Here is an 18329-nt window from a genome sequence, read left to right as displayed (position 1 = left end):
ACAAAGTGACAAGTAATGGTGAGTATGTACTCTATGTTATATGTACTGTATGTCTGTATGTATGTATTGTATGTAATGTATGAATGTACAGTATGTATGTATTATGTATGTAGTATGTATGTTGTAAGTAGTATGTATGTAGTATGTATGTATGTAGTATGTACTGTATGTATGTTATATGTAGTATGTAGTGTGTATGTTGTATGTATGTATGTAGTATGTAGTATGTATGTATGCAGTATGTATGTAGCATGCATGTAGTATGTATGTAGTATGCATGTAGTATGCATGTAGTATGTATGTAGTATATATGTAGCATGTATGTAGTATGTATGTAGTATGCATGTAGTATGTAGTATGTATTCAAAACATTAGCCGGATGATGAGACTACTACTGTCCCATCATTGGCTAATGTGTCCGCCCGCCAGCCCGCACAGAGCCCCGGCAGCCCTGCACAGAGCCCCGGCAGACCCGCACAGAACCGCGGCAGCCCGCACAAAGCAACGGCACCCCTCACAGAGCCCCGGCAGGCCCGCACAAAGCCCCAGCAGACCCGCACAGAGCCGTGGCAGCCCGCACAGAGCCCCGGCAGGCCACCACAGAGCCCCGACAGCCCGCACAGAGCCCCGGCAGCCCGCACAGAACCCCGGCAGGCCGCACAGACCCCCGGCAGGCTCGCACAAACCCCCAGCAGGCACGTACAGACCCCCCACGGTCATGCACAGACCCTGCCCGCACACACAGACACGCAGTCTCCTGTTGTGAATTCTGTGGCAGAGCTCCCTCCTGTGGTCACAAGTGGTACTTCGGCTGATTCTCTCTGTGAGCTTCCGTTGGTGGAGGGAAGTGGTACTGCGGCTTCTGAGTTTCCTCCCTCAGGTGATGTGGTGAGGTCGTTAGGGGCTGCTCTACTTAACTCCACCTAGTGCTTTGATCCTGGCTTCCTGTCAATGTTCCAGTATTGGACTTGTTTTCCTCCTGGATCGTTCCTGTGGCCTGCTGCTCTGCATAGTTAAGTTTCCCTTTGCTATTTTGTTTGCTTTTCTTCTGTCCAGCTTATCTATTTGTTTGCTGGAAGCTCTGGGACGCAGAGGGTGTACCTCCGTGCCGTTAGTTCGGTACGGAGGGTCTTTTTGCCCCCTTTGCGTGGTTTTTATGGTTTTGTGTTGACCGCAAAGTTACCTTTCCTATCCTCGCTCTGTTCAGAAAGTCGGGCCTCACTTTGCTAAATCTATTTCATCTCTACGTTTGTCTTTTCATCTTAACTCACAGTCATTTTATGTGGGGGGCTGCCTTTTCCTTTGGGGTATTTCTCTAAGGCAAGGTAGGCTTATTTTCTATCTTCAGGCTAGCTAGTTTCTCAGGCTGTGCCGAGTTGCATAGGTAGCGTTAGGCGCAATCCACGGCTGCCTCTAGTGTTGTTGGAGAGGATCAGGGATTGCGGTCAACAGAGTTCCCACGTCTCAGAGCTGGTTCTATGTTTTTGGATTATTGTCAGATCACTGTATGTGCTCTGACCTCTATGTTCACTGTGGTACTGAATTGCCTAATCATAACAGTACAGGAAGCCCAAAGGTACTAATGATTCTCAATAGAGGGAAAAAAGAAGTTCTGAGACCATTTTTTTTTCTCTGCACTGTGTTTTGCCTGGGTGGTTCAGGACACAGGTTTAGCAATGGACATTAGAAGTCTGTCTTCATGTGTGGATCAGCTCTCGGCAAGAGTACAAAAGATTCAAGACACTATTGATCAGAAATCTATGTTAGAACCAAGAATTCCTATTCCTGATTTGTTTTTTGGTGATAGAACTAAGTTTCTGAGTTTCAAAAATAATTGTAAACTATTTCTGGCCTTGAAACCTCGCTCCTCTGGTGATCCAGTTCAACAGGTTTTGATCATTATTTCTTTTTTGTGTGGCGACCCTCAAGACTGGGCATTTTCTCTTGCGCCAGGAGATCCTGCATTAAGTAATATCGATGCGTTTTTCCTGGTGCTCGGATTGCTGTACGATTAACCTAATTCAGTGGATCAGGCAGAAAAAAATTTGCTGGCTCTTTGTCAGGGTCAGGATGAGATAGAGTTATATTGTCAGAAATTTAGAAAATGGTCCGTGCTCACTCTATGGAATGAATCTGCGCTGGCAGCTATGTTCAGAAAGGGTCTCTCTGAAGCCCTTAAGGATGTCATGGTGGGATTTCCTATGCCTGCTGGTTTGAATGAGTCTATGTCTTTGGCCATTCAGATTGGTCGACGCTTGCGTGAGCGTAAATTTGTGCACCATTTGGCGGTATTACCTGAGCTTAAATCTGAGCCTATGCAGTGCGATAGGACTTTGACCAGAGTTGAACGGCAAGAACACAGACGTCTGAATGGGCTGTGTTTCTACTGTGGTGATTCCACTCATGCTATCTCTGATTGTCCTAAGCGCACTAAGCGGTTCGCCACCATTGGTACTGTACAGTCAAAATTTCTTCTGTCCGTTACCTTGATCTGCTCTTTGTCATCGTATTCTGTCATGGCATTTGTGGATTCAGGCGCTGCCCTGAATTTGATGGACTTGGAGTATGCTAAGCGTTGTGGGTTTTACTTGGAGCCCTTGCAGTGTCCTATTCCATTGAGAGGAATTGATGCTACGCTTTTGGCCAAGAATAAGCCTCAGTACTGGACCCAGATGACCATGTGCATGGCTCCTGCACATCAGGAGGTTATTTGCTTTCTGGTGTTGCATAATCTGCATGATGTGGTCGTGTTGGGGTTGCCATGGCTACAAGTCCATAATCCAGTATTAGATTGGAAATCCATGTCGGTGTCCAGCTGGGGTTGTCAGGGGGTACATGGTGATGTTCCATTTTTGTCAATTTCGTCATCCACCCCTTCTGAGGTTCCTGAGTTCTTGTCTGATTACCGGGATGTATTTGATGAGCCCAAGTCCGATGCCCTACCTTTGCATAGGGATTGTGATTGTGCTATCAATTTGATTCCTGGTAGTAAGTTCCCAAAAGGCCAATTGTTTAATTTATCTGTGCCTGAGCACGCCGCTATGTGCAGTTATGTGAAGGAGTCCCTGGAGAAGGGGCATATTCGCCCGTCATCGTCGCCATTAGGAGCAGGGTTCTTTTTTGTAGCCAAGAAGGATGGTTCACTGAGACCTTGTATAGATTACCGCCTTCTAAATAAGATCACGGTTAAATTTCAGTAACCCTTGCCGTTGTTATCTGATTTGTTTGCTCGGATTAAGGGGGCTAATTGGTTCACCAAGATAGATCTTCGTGGTGCGTATAATCTTGTGCGTATTAAGCGAGGCGATGAATGGAAAACTGCATTTAATATGCCCGAGGGTCATTTTGAGTATCTAGTAATGCCATTCGGACTTGCCAATGCTCCATCAGTGTTTCAATCCTTTATGCATGACATCTTCCGAGAGTACCTGGATAAATTCCTGATTGTGTACTTGGATGACATTTTGATCTTCTCGGATGATTGGGAGTCTCATGTGAAGCAGGTCAGAACGGTTTTTCAGGTCCTGCGTGCTAATTCTTTGTTTGTGAAGGGATCAAAGTGTCTCTTTGGTGTGCAGAAGGTTTCATTTTTGGGGATCATCTTTTCCCCTTCTACTATCGAGATGGATCCTGTTAAGGTCCAAGCCATCCATGATTGGACTCAGCCGACATCTCTGAAAAGTCTGCAAAAGTTCCTGGGCTTTGCTAATTTTTATCGTCGCTTCATCTGCAATTTTTCTAGTATTGCTAAACCATTGACCAATTTGACCAAGAAGGGTGCTGATGTGGTCAATTGGTCTTCTGCTGCTGTGGAAGCTTTTCAAGAGTTGAAGCGTCGTTTTTCTTCTGCCCCTGTGTTGTGTCAACCAGATGTTTCGCTTCCGTTCCAGGTCGAGGTTGATGCTTCTGAGATTGGAGCAGGGGCTGTTTTGTCGCAGAGAGGTTCTGATTGCTCAGTGATGAAACCGTGCGCCTTCTTTTCCAGGAAGTTTTCGCCTGCTGAGCGAAATTATGATGTGGGCAACCGAGAGTTGCTGGCCATGAGGTGGGCATTCGAGGAGTGGCGTCATTGGCTTGAAGGAGCTAAGCATCGCATGGTGGTATTGACTGATCATAAGAACTTGACTTATCTCGAGTCTGCCAAGCGGTTGAATCCTAGACAGGCTCGTTGGTCACTGTTTTTTGTCCGTTTTGACTTTGTGATTTCGTACCTTCTGGGCTCTAAAAATGTGAAGGCGGATGCTCTGTCTAGGAGTTTTGTGCCCGACTCTCCGGGTTTGTCTGAGCCGGCGGGTATCCTCAAGGAAGGAGTAATTGTGTCTGCCATCTCCCCTGATTTGCGGCGAGTGCTGCAAAAATTTCAGGCTAATAAACCTGATCGTTGTCAAGCGGAGAAACTGTTTGTCCCTGATAGGTGGACGAATAAAGTTATCTCTGAGGTTCATTGTTCAGTCTTGGCTGGTCATCCTGGAATCTTTGGTACCAGAGAGTTAGTGGCTAGATCCTTTTGGTGGCCATCTCTGTCGCGGGATGTGCGTACTTTTGTGCAGTCCTGTGGGATTTGTGCTCGGGCTAAGCCCTGCTGTTCTCGTGCCAGTGGGTTGCTTTTGCCCTTGCCAGTCCCGAAGAGGCCTTGGACACATATCTCTATGGATTTTATTTCAGATCTTCCCGTTTCTCAAAAGATGTCAGTCATTTGGGTGGTCTGTGATCGCTTTTCTAAGAAGGTCCATTTGGTACCCTTGTCTAAATTGCCTTCCTCCTCTGATTTGGTGCCATTGTTCTTCCAGCATGTGGTTCGTTTACATGGCATTCCAGAGAATATCGTTTCTGACAGAGGTTCCCAGTTTGTTTCGAGGTTTTGGCGAGCTTTTTGTGGTAGGATGGGCATTGACTTGTCTTTTTCCTCGGCTTTCCATCCTCAGACTAATGGCCAGACCGAACGAACCAATCAGACCTTGGAAACATATCTGAGATGTTTTGTTTCTGCTGATCAGGATGACTGGGTGTCCTTTTGCCCTTTGGCTGAGTTCGCCCTTAATAATCGGGCCAGCTCGGCTACCTTGGTTTCGCCATTTTTCTGCAACTCTGGGTTCCATCCTCGTTTCTCGTCAGGACAGGTTGAGTCTTCGGACTGTCCTGGTGTGGATACTGTGGTGGACAGGTTGCAGCAGATTTGGAATCAGGTAGTGGACAATTTGACCTTGTCCCAGGAGAAGGCTCAACGTTTTGCTAATCGCAGACGCTGTGTGGGTCCCCGACTTCGTGTTGGGGATCTGGTTTGGTTATCTTCTCGTCATATTCCTATGAAGGTTTCCTCTCCTAAGTTTAAACCTCGTTTCATTGGTCCGTATAGGATTTCTGAGGTTCTTAATCCTGTGTCTTTTCGTCTGACCCTTCCAGATTCTTTTTCCATACATAACGTATTCCATAGGTCATTGTTGCGGAGATACATGGCACCTATGGTTCCATCTGTTGACCCTCCTGCCCCGGTTTTGGTGGAGGGGGAGTTGGAGTATATTGTGGAGAAGATTTTGGATTCTCGTGTTTCAAGACGGAAACTCCAGTATCTGGTTAAGTGGAAGGGTTATGCTCAGGAAGATAATTCCTGGGTCTTTGCCTCTGATGTCCATGCTCCCGATCTTGTTCGTGCCTTTCATGTGGCTCATCCTGGTCAGCCTGGGGGCTCTGGAGAGGGTTCGGTGACCCCTCCTCAAGGGGGGGTACTGTTGTGAATTCTGTGGCAGAGCTCCCTCCTGTGGTCACAAGTGGTACTTCGGCTGATTCTCTCTGTGAGCTTCCGTTGGTGGAGGGAAGTGGTACTGCGGCTTCTGAGTTTCCTCCCTCAGGTGATGTGGTGAGGTCGTTAGGGGCTGCTCTACTTAACTCCACCTAGTGCTTTGATCCTGGCTTCCTGTCAATGTTCCAGTATTGGACTTGTTTTCCTCCTGGATCGTTCCTGTGGCCTGCTGCTCTGCATAGTTAAGTTTTCCTTTGCTATTTTGTTTGCTTTTCTTCTGTCCAGCTTATCTATTTGTTTGCTGGAAGCTCTGGGACGCAGAGGGTGTACCTCCGTGCCGTTAGTTCGGTACGGAGGGTCTTTTTGCCCCCTTTGCGTGGTTTTTAGGGTTTTGTGTTGACCACAAAGTTACCTTTCCTATCCTCGCTCTGTTCAGAAAGTCGGGCCTCACTTTGCTAAATCTATTTCATCTCTATGTTTGTCTTTTCATCTTAACTCACAGTCATTATATGTGGGGGGCTGCCTTTTCCTTTGGGGTATTTCTCTGAGGCAAGGTAGGCTTATTTTCTATCTTCAGGCTAGCTAGTTTCTCAGGCTGTGCCGAGTTGCATAGGTAGCGTTAGGCGCAATCCATGGCTGCCTCTAGTGTTGTTGGAGAGGATCAGGGATTGCGGTCAACAGAGTTCCCACGTCTCAGAGCTCGTTCTATGTTTTTGGATTATTGTCAGATCACTGTATGTGCTCTGACCTCTATGTTCACTGTGGTACTGAATTGCCTAATCATAACAGTCTCCGCCCACACACCACCCACACTCTATTATAGTGCATCATTGCACTATGGGAACTTCCGATTCCGGTATCCGATATCGCAAAAGTATCGGAACTCGGTATCGGAATTCCGATACAGCGAATATCGGCCGATACCCGGATATCAGAATGCTCAACACTAATGATCACTTTCAGGCCGCATCGCACTAGAGCACATTGGGACCACCTGAGAAGATTATTCCTGGGGCCCATTATGTAGCTACATAGAAATAGTACAAGCCCACCAATTGTGTGGTAAAATGTTCTAATATTATGGTGTAATATAAAAACACAATGGTTCACATTTATCAAAAATGCCGTCATTTGAGCCAAATCTTGTGTAATCACTTCAACTCCATCATTCCATATTTATCAAATGTCGCCCCTAATGATAAGTTTGGTGCAAACTATGTTAGCGCAACATTTTAAGCATGGCAGTGCACTTCTCAATGTTATAAAAAGAGCTAGCGTCCAGTTAGCCATATTTTTGCGTAGTTATATAATTTTGTACAAATTGTGACTTTTTATGCATGTCAAAACTGTTGCAATATAAATGCATTTGTTCCATGCCTTAAGAGAAGCAGTGCCGATATGAGGCCGGCGTCCCACGGCGGTTTGGACAGGAGCGTTCAGCTGCATAGAAATACATGCAGCTGCACACTCCGGTCCCGAGTGCCAGCGGCAGTGCTGGGTCTTGAGGCGAGAGACTTGCTCGAGTTTAACACATTGCAGTTGCAAGTGGGACACTGTCCTAAGGGTGCTTCTCTCCCCATGCACATACATAAAATCTATTCAAAACATTAATCACTTGGCACAGATGAACATACCAATACTTCCACAGCAGGTTCCGCATGTGTGGAGTTGGCTGGGGAGCGGAGCCCTTCTTCACACACAGCAGATGGCAACTGCGTTATACAACGGGCATGTGCTTGTAACAGCAGCAAACAGAGCTAGCTCTAATTACTGCAGTTAAACCAAATATATAAACTGTTGAGGGTTGATTGAGGGGTACTGATGGGCTACTATGTAGCTGTTCGCGCTCATCTTGATACTCCTGTGAAATCCTGTATTAGGCTGGACTCATATCAGATCATTATTTCCAATATGTATTGCTATACTGTTATATCGAAACATACAAAACAAGGAGTGTAATGATCACAGTCATAGAGAGTGCAACCAGGCCCATGCTGGAACATATACTGCTGAAATCAACTTCACCTGGATGTGTGTCCTCTGAAGCACATTCTGCTGAAATGTATTGTAATGCAGAGACCCGACGGCTCCCTGCATGGCAATACACGCTGCCTGACAATAAGAGGTTGGCAGCAGATATTGGCTTGCCAAAGATGGGTTGCATAGTGATGTCATGCGTTGCCCTTGCTGGCACGCAAAAGTCAGCTCCGGGTTCCTGCACCAGCTATTGAAGGACTCCGCATGTTGTGGGAGTGGAGAAAGGTAAGAAGGTGAGAAAAATCTTTTTTTATTTCTTTTTAAAATGTGATGGAGAAGAACGGAAGAGACCCAGGATATGAAAATTATTTCAAAATGGGGACATTATAACAGAATGGGGACATTATACTAGGATTGGTGACATTATACCAGGATGGCAGACATTATTCCAGGATGGGTGACATTATTACAGAATGGCAAATATTATACCAGAAGCGGGACATTGTTATAGCATGGGGACCATTATGGGTACATTATTATTTGAAAGAGCCCAGGATGGGGGTCATTATACCAAAATGGGTACATTGTATCAGTCAGGGGTGATACGGGGGGGCTCAGTCAGTCAAATGTGATACAGGAGAGGCTCAGTCAGTCGTGGTGAAATAAGAAATGAGGGAATAAGGTCCTCCCTCATCTCTTAGTGACTGAGCCTGCTCACCCTATATCAACAAAGTGTAAAGTCTCACATTGACACTCACTGTTAGAGGGGGCTCAGGTATTTTGGGTGCTAATCACTCTGAGACTGCAGAGGTGACCGGTAACCTAGGCAATGAATAGTAAACTGAAGAATAATCCCTATATCCTTGATAAAAGAGACAATCTATCTATATAATCATCTAAGGGTCACTTCCGTCTGTTTGTCTGTCACGAATTCGCCGTTCCCTAATTCCCTCCAGTCAGTGCTCCCATTGCGGTTTAGCAGTTGGTTAAACGGACTGCGTTACACCGCGGCATAACGCGGTTTAACGCAGTCCGTTAACGCTGCTATTATCCCTGTATGACCAACTTTTTACTATTGATGCTGCCTATGCAACCTCAATAGTGAAAAGATTTAATGTTAAAAATAATAAAAAAATAAAAATAAATCATTATATTCTCACCTTCCGGTGCCTTTCCCGCTCCTCGCGACGCTCCAGTCCCAAGAATGCATTGCGGCAATGACCGGAGATGACGTAGCGGTCTCGCGAGACCACTACATCATCACGTGTTATTGCTGCAATGCATTCTTGGGACTGGAGCGTCGCAAGGAGCATCGCTAAACTCCTGGGCTGTATCTGGGGCCGCCGGAAGATGAGTATATAACTATTTTTTATTTTATTTCTTTTTTTAACAGGGATATGGTGCCCAGATTGTTATATACTATGTGGGCTGTGTTATATACTGCATAGGCTGTGTTATATACTATGTGGCTGGGCAATATACTACGTGGATGTTCTATATACTACATGGCTGTGTTATATACTATGTGGGCTGTGTTATATACTACGTGGGCTGTGTTATAAACTGCGTGGACTGTGCTATATACTACTATACATATTCTAGAATACCCGATGCGTTAGAATCGGGCCACCATTTAGACTTTAATAAGAAATAAATTGCAAACTCGCTCAATTTAACCATTTAATAAGATAAGACAACCCCTACACTAAACAGATTACACATATACTCCCAGATGTTAACTCCGTCCTTTCTTATAGCACCCGACTGCTTTTCCTTCATCATATATCCTGACTAGAGATAAGCAAATCAATCCGTAACAAATAAAATACTTTACAAATTTCCTAAAAATTTCAGATTCTGTTGAATCTGCCATTTTGCTGGATTCGTACATATCGAATTTCAAACATTTTGAACACCTGCTACCATGCTACAGTCCTTTAAGTCACAGAAATGGCAAAATAATAAAGCACATTATACTCACCTGCCATAGACCCTCATATCAATGATGTGCATCGCATCCCACACAACCACATGCGGCAGATTACTGGTCTCAACACTGGAAGAACCACAGACCAGAGTTAAGAACTGGGGATATATGGTGGAAGTAAAGGACCGGAAAGGACATAGGGTAGGTGTGTATACTTTATTATTCTTTATTAGTGATGAGCCAATATACTCGTTACTCGAGATTTCCCGGGCACGCTCCGGGGTCCTCCGAGTATTTTTTAGTGCTTGGAGATTTAGTTTTCCTCGCCACAGCTGAATGATTTACATCTCTTAGCCAGCTTGATTACATGTGGGGTTTCCCTAGCAATCAGGCAACCCCCACATGCACTTATGCTAGCTAGCAGATGTAAATCATTCAGCTGCGGCGATGAAAACTAAATCTCCGAGCACTAAAAAATACTTGGAGGACACCCGAGCGTGCTCGAGAAATCTCGAGTAGCGAGTATATTCGCTCATCACTATTCTTTATCCTTAACCCTTTCCTTCATCTCCTATTATTATGCTTTGGAGACCTCAAAGCATAATAAATGGAAATAAGATCGATTTTATGTGCACCAAATCAAATCGAGTGAATCAGCCTGAAAAAAATTTCTGGAGATTTGCTCATCTCTAATCATGACAGAAACATTTTTAAAGGGGTTGTCCAGTCAAAAAGGAAAAGATTACAGTCACTCTATGTGACTGAAGACTTGTGAGTACTCACATTGCAAGCACTGCAGGCTGTCAGGATTCTCTGGTGTTAGCGTCGGGAATGACAGTCATGTTACCACAATATACATGCATACCACAAGATATGCATACTACCAACCAAAATCCGATTAGACTGTTTCTGGCCTCTCTCAATACACTTGCATTTAGTCTGATTGTGGCCAGGAGTATGCATATCACATACTCGTGGTCACGTGATCATCCGCTCCTGGCGCCAGCACCAGAGAATCCTCAATGTGCGCAGTCTGCATGATGTGAGGATCACAAGTCTGCAGCCGCATAGAATGACTGCAAACTTGTTGTTTTAGACCGGACAACACCTTTAAGAGAAGTTCCTAATGTTTGCCGTACTCGGAATTACATATTAATTAAAACATGAAAATGGTCCAGAACCACTAATACGTTTCTCACACGTGACCCACAGAACAGTATTTGATGTTGCTGAGTTCTATGTTACTTCAAATACTGTTTCATTCTCCTTCAGTCACTACTGACACTCTAATTAAAGCATCCTTTACAGATCACTTTCCAATTATGATTTTCCCTAAGTGCTGATGAGCCTAGTGGGGTGTAGGCATCTACACAGCACAATTATAACTAAGTGGTTTCAGCCGTGAAAACTGGGAGAGCAGAATAAGTGATAGAGTGAGATACCATAATACAAAGTGCCCAGAAAGTTAATTGAAAGACGCTAAAACTAATTTTCTTCAACAATTGAGAATAATTCTTTCAGTTAAAGAACTTGTTATAAAGACATACTCCATATATTCCTAATCACTACCATATGACGTATCCACTGTTGAGAGGTAGGTATACGGCACTCTTGAAGAAAAAGGATTTGGCGCTCATCAGGAAAGGTTCCATCCCATGCACATAAAGAAAATAAGAGATACTTGGCACTTCAAATAGTGTAACAAATCTTTATTCAGGCAATCCAAAAAGGTCAATGATGTTTTGGCCATTTGACATGGTTCACCCTGAGGATACCTTACCCGATATCTCTTGTTGCTCTCGCTGCAATCTGTGTCTGATGAAGGCCCATGTCATAAGACTAAATCGTCATTGAACTTTTCGGATTGCCTGAATAAAGTATTGTTACGCTTCTTGGAGTGTCAAGTATCTTCTATTTCTTCTATTGAGACTTTTCACGGGGATGAGTTCTACAGAGGACAGTTTTACACAGGACTGCAACAGGAACACATCCTACTTCTAAAATCCGTGGCTCTAGTCACAAGTGTCACCTATAGCAGATATAAAACATTTTTATGTTTCATATGTTTTTAAGAATGGCAGTGGGTGACATCTGCGATCCTTTCTATAGTACCAATATTAATACATTAACCATTAAATCACCGTTTCATCAGGATCCTTATTGGTAGATAATGGGTTAATGGCAGTCCATTTTTAAAAATGAACAGATAAAATCATAACTATTAGAGTAGCACTTAGAAAAGTTGTGCAGGGGAATAAAAATGCATTATTTGTAACTAGAAATGTATTAGTTTAACTTACTAATATACTTTAACTATGAAATTAGCAGTCACAGCAGCTCCACGTTCATTTCAACAAAGAGTTTCTTCCATCCAGTGTCGTTAACCTGTATTAAAGGTATTGGCTTTCCAGTTTAGTTAATTAGCTATCCTCCTTCTCTACCATGACTGACACAGACACAAAAAAGTCAGGTCCTTCTGCCAAAAGGGGGGATCTCATAGTCTACAAGTGTTGTCGAATTTCTCGGATGTCCCTAAAACCTTCTACTAAGATGTCCTTTCTTCTGCGTGATGCCAGGATGCTCCATCATCATACACATATGGAGCAGTTTGCTCTTGAGGAGTTGGCCAAAATACCTGTCGAGAGGTGCAGAAGTCTCATTGGCAGTTACAGGAATCGTTTGATTGCAGTGATTGCCTCAAAAGGTTGTGCAACAAAATATTAAGTTAAGGGTGCCACAATTTCTGTCCAGCCCTATTTCATGAGTTTTATCTTTTTTTTTATAATGTGGAAGCATGGTTGAAAAGCAATGCCTGACTTTCATTTGTTCATTTTCATAGATCTTTTATTTATTGTTACTTTTGTCAGATTTGTGACCATTGTAGGTTTTTCTGTCATGAAACGAGGGGTACCAACAGTTTTTACCACATGTAGAGTTAGGGCCAGAAATATTTGGACAGTGACACAAGTTTTGTTATTTTAGCTGTTTACAAAAACATGTTCAGAAATACAATTATATATATAATATGGGCTGAAAGTGCACACTCCCAGCTGCAATATGATAGTTTCCACATCCAAATCGGAGAAAGGGTTTAGGAATCATAGCTCTGTAATGCATAGCATCCTCTTTTTCAAGGGACCAAAAGTAATTGGACAATGGACTCTAAGGGCTGCAATTAACTCTGAAGGCGTCTCCCTCGTTAACCTGTAATCAATGAAGTAGTTAAAAGGTCAGGGGTGGATTCCAGGTGTGTGGTTTTGCATTTGGAAGCTGTTGCTGTGAGCAGACAACATGCGGTCAAAGGAACTCTCAATTGAGGTGAAGCAGAACATCCTGAGGCTGAAAAAAAAGAAAAAATCCATCAGAGAGATAGCAGACATGCTTGGAGTAGCAAAATCAACAGTTGGGTACATTCTGAGAAAAAAGGAATTGACTGGTGAGCTTGGGAACTCAAAAAGGCCTGGGCGTCCACGGATGACAACAGTGGTGGATGATCGCCGCATACTTAATTTGGTGAAGAAGAACCCGTTCACAACATCAACTGAAGTCCAGAACACTCTCAGTGAAGTAGGTGTATCTGTCTCTAAGTCAACAGTAAAGAGAAGACTCCATGACAGTAAATACAAAGGGTTCACATCTAGATGCAAACCATTCATCAATACCAAAAATAGACAGGCCAGAGTTAAATTTGCAGAAAAACACCTCAAGAAGCCAGCTCAGTTCTGGAAAAGTATTCTATGGACAGATGAGACAAAGATCAACCTGTACCAGAATGATGGGAAGAAAAAAGTTTGGAGAAGAAAGGGAACGGCACATGATCCAAGGCACACCACATCCTCTGTAAAACATGGTGGAGGCAACGTGATGGCATGGGCATGCATGGCTTTCAATGGCACTGGGTCACTTGTGTTTATTGATGACATAAGAGCAGACAAGAGTAGCCAGATGAATTCTGAAGTGTACCGGGATATACTTTCAGCCCAGATTCAGCCAAATGCTGCAAAGTTGATTGGACGGCGCTTCATAGTACAGATGGACAATGACCCCAAGCATACAGCCAAAGCTACCCAGGAGTTCATGAGTGCCAAAAAGTGGAACATTCTGCAATGGCCAAGTCAATCTCCAGATCTAAACCCAATTGAGCATGCATTTCACTTGCTCAAATCCAGACTTAAGACGGAAAGACCCACAAACAAGCAAGACCTGAAGACTGCGGCTGTAAAGGCCTGGCAAAGCATTAAGAAGGAGGGAACCCAGCGTTTGGTGATGTCCATGGGTTCCAGACTTAAGGCAGTGATTGCCTCCAAAGGATTTGCAACAAAATATTGAAAATAAAAATATTTTGTTTGGGTTATGTTTATTTGTCCAATTACTTTTGACCTCCTAAAATGTGGAGTGTTTGTAAAGAAATGTGTACAATTCCTACATTTTCTATCAGATATTTTTGTTCAACCCTTCAAATTAAACGTTACAATCTGCACTTGAATTCTGTTGTAGAGGTTTCATTTCAAATCCAATGTGGTGGCATGCAGAGCCCAACTCGCGAAAATTGTGTCACTGTCCAAATATTTCTGGCCCTAACTGTATATGGAGCCTTACCATCCAATTACACACTAAGGGGTCAAGAAATGGGATAGTAAGTGGGTGTGGATAGGGGCTGGAAGGGTGTGTGGTTTATAAATGAGACACAATAACACCTTGCAAAAAGGCTTCAGTCAAGTTAGGCAATTAAGTTAGACTGGCTGCCAGGCATATAATGAAGCTTACCAGCCAGCCCTATTCATCATTTGTCAACACACAGAAAGGGGAAAGAAACTTTCTAATTGTGTGGTGCTAAATGCAAATGTTAAAATTCCAGGATACAGAGAGGGAGTCTGAATATAATGGCAATTAATTCCTATTTGGAAAAGATCCAAATATGTTTAATCTCGAAAGAACCCTTTTAAATATTTCACTATGAAAAGACTCGCGCATGCCTTTTCTTTATTTAAAATGCACTTGTTAGTAGGATCAACCCTTCTGTGACGACTGGATGAACATGTAGGTCACCGAAAGCTGAATAACATGATAATTTGATAACTGCAATCCGATGTCTTCTTAAGAAAAATGTTGACTTTGTCTGGAATATGTAAATGAGCTGTTAATATCTCGGTTCTGGACACAGATCTCCCAGAGAATCTGCCTCCAGAGGTTATTTTAAATGAAAGGGAGAGTTACCAGTGTGAGACATGTAGATCAGGAGAGCGGGCTGTCAGTCAGTACATGTCTCACACTGGTAATGCCCGTTTTAATTTAAAATAAGCTCTAGAGGTAGACCCTTCAGGAGATCTGTGTCCCGCCCGTAGATCTTTACTGCTCATTTACATATTGAGACAAATGTTGAATTTCTTTGAAAGAAGACATCTGATCGCAGGTATCAACGTATCATTTTATTCAGCTTCCTGTAACCTACATGCCCATATAGACATCAGGTGTTTGCTTTTCTATAGAGGCATGCTTACATTTTAAAGGAATATAAGCAAATTAAAGTTATACTTTATATAATGAAATGTTTTACAATTTTTACATTTACTTTCCCTATGAATTTCTCATGATTTTCAAGATCTCTTCATTCATTCAGTCCTATTTGATTACTCCCATTGCGGCTGTGCCATGTTTTTATTATTTTTATTTGTGCAAAAAATGCATCGTTCCAAAATTCCAGCAAAAATGTTGCGGCTCTACCGTGAAAAAAACCACACAGGGTTTACTAGAAAAAAGCAAAAAATGCAACATGGCAGCAATGTGTGACGGCAGCCTAAAAACCTTCTAGGTTTGTTTCCAGAAGCTAAAAATCTGTACTGTAAGGAGTCAGTCATGCACCAGTGTATTCATCATATCATCAGGCCATGTGATGGATACACATGAATGAATAGCTAAGAGCAGATATCTTGAAAACTATGAAAGATTGATTGCAAAAGTATAATGCAAAGTGATTAAACTTTGCATTATAAATGGAGAAGGTTTATTTGCAGAAGCCATGGTGCCGCTTGCTAAGATCCATGTATGCGTTATGAACAGGAGCAAAGCTAATGGATTATCAATTTTGGAAGATAGAGGATGCTTCTATTCCCAATTATATCCCTCCCCTTCTTTGTGCTCCTATTTAAAGCTGATGCATTAGCTTCAATGTTACAGTCAACGTAGCATATTACTTACTTTGCCTTAGCCTCGGCATCTTCATAAGCCTTGTTAGACACATCATCCAAACCTCCAATCAAATGCTTGAAAGAGCTGCAAAAAACACAAGGCATCGTTAGCGAACAGTCCCGATCGTAACGACGAAGAAGCCAGTAACAGAATATGGACGAGACATTGGGCATAGATTTGCCAAGATCTTCCATGTCCTCATGCTTGCCTTTTATCTCAGCATGGATGGCAGACAATGTAATAACATTTCATCCAGTCTTGAATATTTTAGTATTTTAGACAATCTCTCTCCAGTCTATTAATGCCGGGGCTAGAGGTCTAGGAAACAAGTAATTTGTCCAAGAAAAACTAACTGCTGAAATGCTGACAAATTCACTTAATGATTTATTTTTCTCATTAGGATCATAAACTGATGGAAATGTTTGCATGTGTATTTCTACTACAGTCATTTCCAAATCATTCATCAGCTTCAGGACGGAAAGCAAGAAAATTCCATTTTTTGTAAGGCCCACGAGAAGTGGCTTATTAGCAGTAATCACTTAATTGTATGTTTTAGCCGTTAATCACTTTTGACAAAACATCATGGTCAGAAATAGATTATCTAAATCAATCGTGGATCCCGCTTTCTTGAGTTCTCCAAAGTCAGCATTTTTTCTACTTCTAGATATATACTATACTTTCTTGAAGATATGAAGAACTGTGTCTACAGTCCACTGAAACCTATTTAACAACCCCAAATTTTTCTATACTGACGATCGCAATTCACTTTTACATACAGCAGCTCTAGCTTGTAGCCAGATGCTATTCCTCCCAGCCCCTCATCATCTTGGATGAGCGTGAATGTGTTCTAAACAGGAACTGGGTAAAAAGTTGATAATTGATCCATAAGAAATCAAATTACCGTATATACTCGTGTATAAGATTTTCAGCACATTTCTTGTGCTGAAAACGCCCCCCTGGCTTATACACGACTCATTGTCCAGAAAGCCAGCCGGGAAGGGGGAGCGGCAGATCAGCGCCAGGAGCCGGGGGCTGTGACATCATACTCACCCTCCTTGCGCGGTTGCTGGACTTTCCTGCATCTCTGCTGTCCTGGTGCAGCAGCTCTTCATGTGCTCAGCGGTCACGTGGTACCGCTCATTAAGGTAATGAATATGCACACGTCTCCACTCCCATAGTCGTGTAGTGCATATTCATTACCTTAATGAGTGGTACCACGTAACCACTCAGCACAGGGAGAGCTGCCGTGCCAGGACAACGGAGATGCAGCGGCGGCATGAGGAGGGCGAGTATAATTTTTTTACATTTCAAAAATTACGAAAAGGAAAATTAGAGGTTGCAAAAGTTTGGGCATCATTGGACATATGTGTGGTCAGATAACTGTAAACAAGGTTTCAGACCTTAACCCCTTTCTGTCAGCTGACGGGATTTTACGTCAGCTGGCAGACTCCCCCGCTTTGAGGTGGGCTCCGGCGGTGAGCCCACCTCAAAGCCACGACATGTCAGCTGTTTTCAACAGGTGACATGTGTGTGCAATGGGCAAGAGCAGAATCGCGATCCACCCGCACCCATTAACTACTTAAATGCCACTGTCAAAGTCTGAGAGCGGCATTTAACAAGCGCTGCCGGCCGTGCGTCCGGAAGCGCTCGCACCGCTGACCTCCGTCACATGATCGGGGGTCAGCTGTTATGATTAGGTAATTCAGTACCACAATGGACATAGAAGTCAGAGCACATACAGTGACCTGACAATAACCCAAAAACATAGAACGAGCTCTGAGACGTGGGAACTCTGCTGACCGCAATCCCTAATCCTCTCCAACCACACTAAAGGCAGCCGTGGATTGCGCCTAACGCTCCCTATGCAACTCGGCACAGCCTGAGAAACTAGCTAGCCTGAAGATAGAAAATAAGTCTACCTTGCCTCAGAGAAATACCCCAAAGGAAAAGGCCGCCCCCACATATAATGACTGTGAGTAAGATGAAAAGACAAACGCAGAGATGAAATAGATTTAGCAAAGTGAGGCCCGACTTTCTGAACAGAGCGAGGATAGGAAAGGTAACTTTGCGGTCAACACAAAACCCTACAAACAACCACGCAAAGGGGGCAAAAAGACCCTCCGTACCGACTAACGGTACGGAGGTACACCCTCTGCGTCCCAGAGCTTCCAGCAAGCAAGAAAAAACCAAATAAGCAAGCTGGACAGAAAAATCAGCAAACAAAAATAACAAAAGTGGAACTTAGCTATGCAGAGCAGCAGGCCACAGGAACGATCCAGGAGGAAGCAAGTCCAATACTAGAACATTGACTGGAAGCCAGGATCAAAGCACTAGGTGGAGTTAAATAGAGCAGCACCTAACGACTTCACCACATCACCTGAGGAAGGAAACTCAGAAGCCGCAGTACCACTTTCCTCCACCAACGGAAGCTCATAGAGAGAATCAGCCGAAGTACCACTTGTGACCACAGGAGGGAGCTCTGCCACAGAATTCACA

The 18329-nt window shown here is 43.5% G+C and overlaps 1 protein-coding gene across 6 annotated transcripts in view; it reads right to left on the bottom strand.

Annotated features, from left to right (window-relative positions):
- Positions 1-18329, bottom strand: part of PRKG1 (protein kinase cGMP-dependent 1) — a 1430268-nt gene that overhangs the window by 93389 nt on the left and 1318550 nt on the right. For all 6 annotated transcript variants that reach the window (XM_069753539.1, XM_069753538.1, XM_069753540.1 and 3 more), the window contains exon 9: positions 15843-15917. In XM_069753539.1, the coding sequence (XP_069609640.1) occupies positions 15843-15917 (75 nt within the window). The remainder of the gene's footprint in view (positions 1-15842; positions 15918-18329) is intronic.

Source organism: Ranitomeya imitator, chromosome 2, assembly GCF_032444005.1.
Source record: "Ranitomeya imitator isolate aRanImi1 chromosome 2, aRanImi1.pri, whole genome shotgun sequence".
Lineage (NCBI taxonomy): Eukaryota > Metazoa > Chordata > Amphibia > Anura > Dendrobatidae > Ranitomeya > Ranitomeya imitator.
This window is presented reverse-complemented; position numbering and strand designations above follow the sequence as displayed.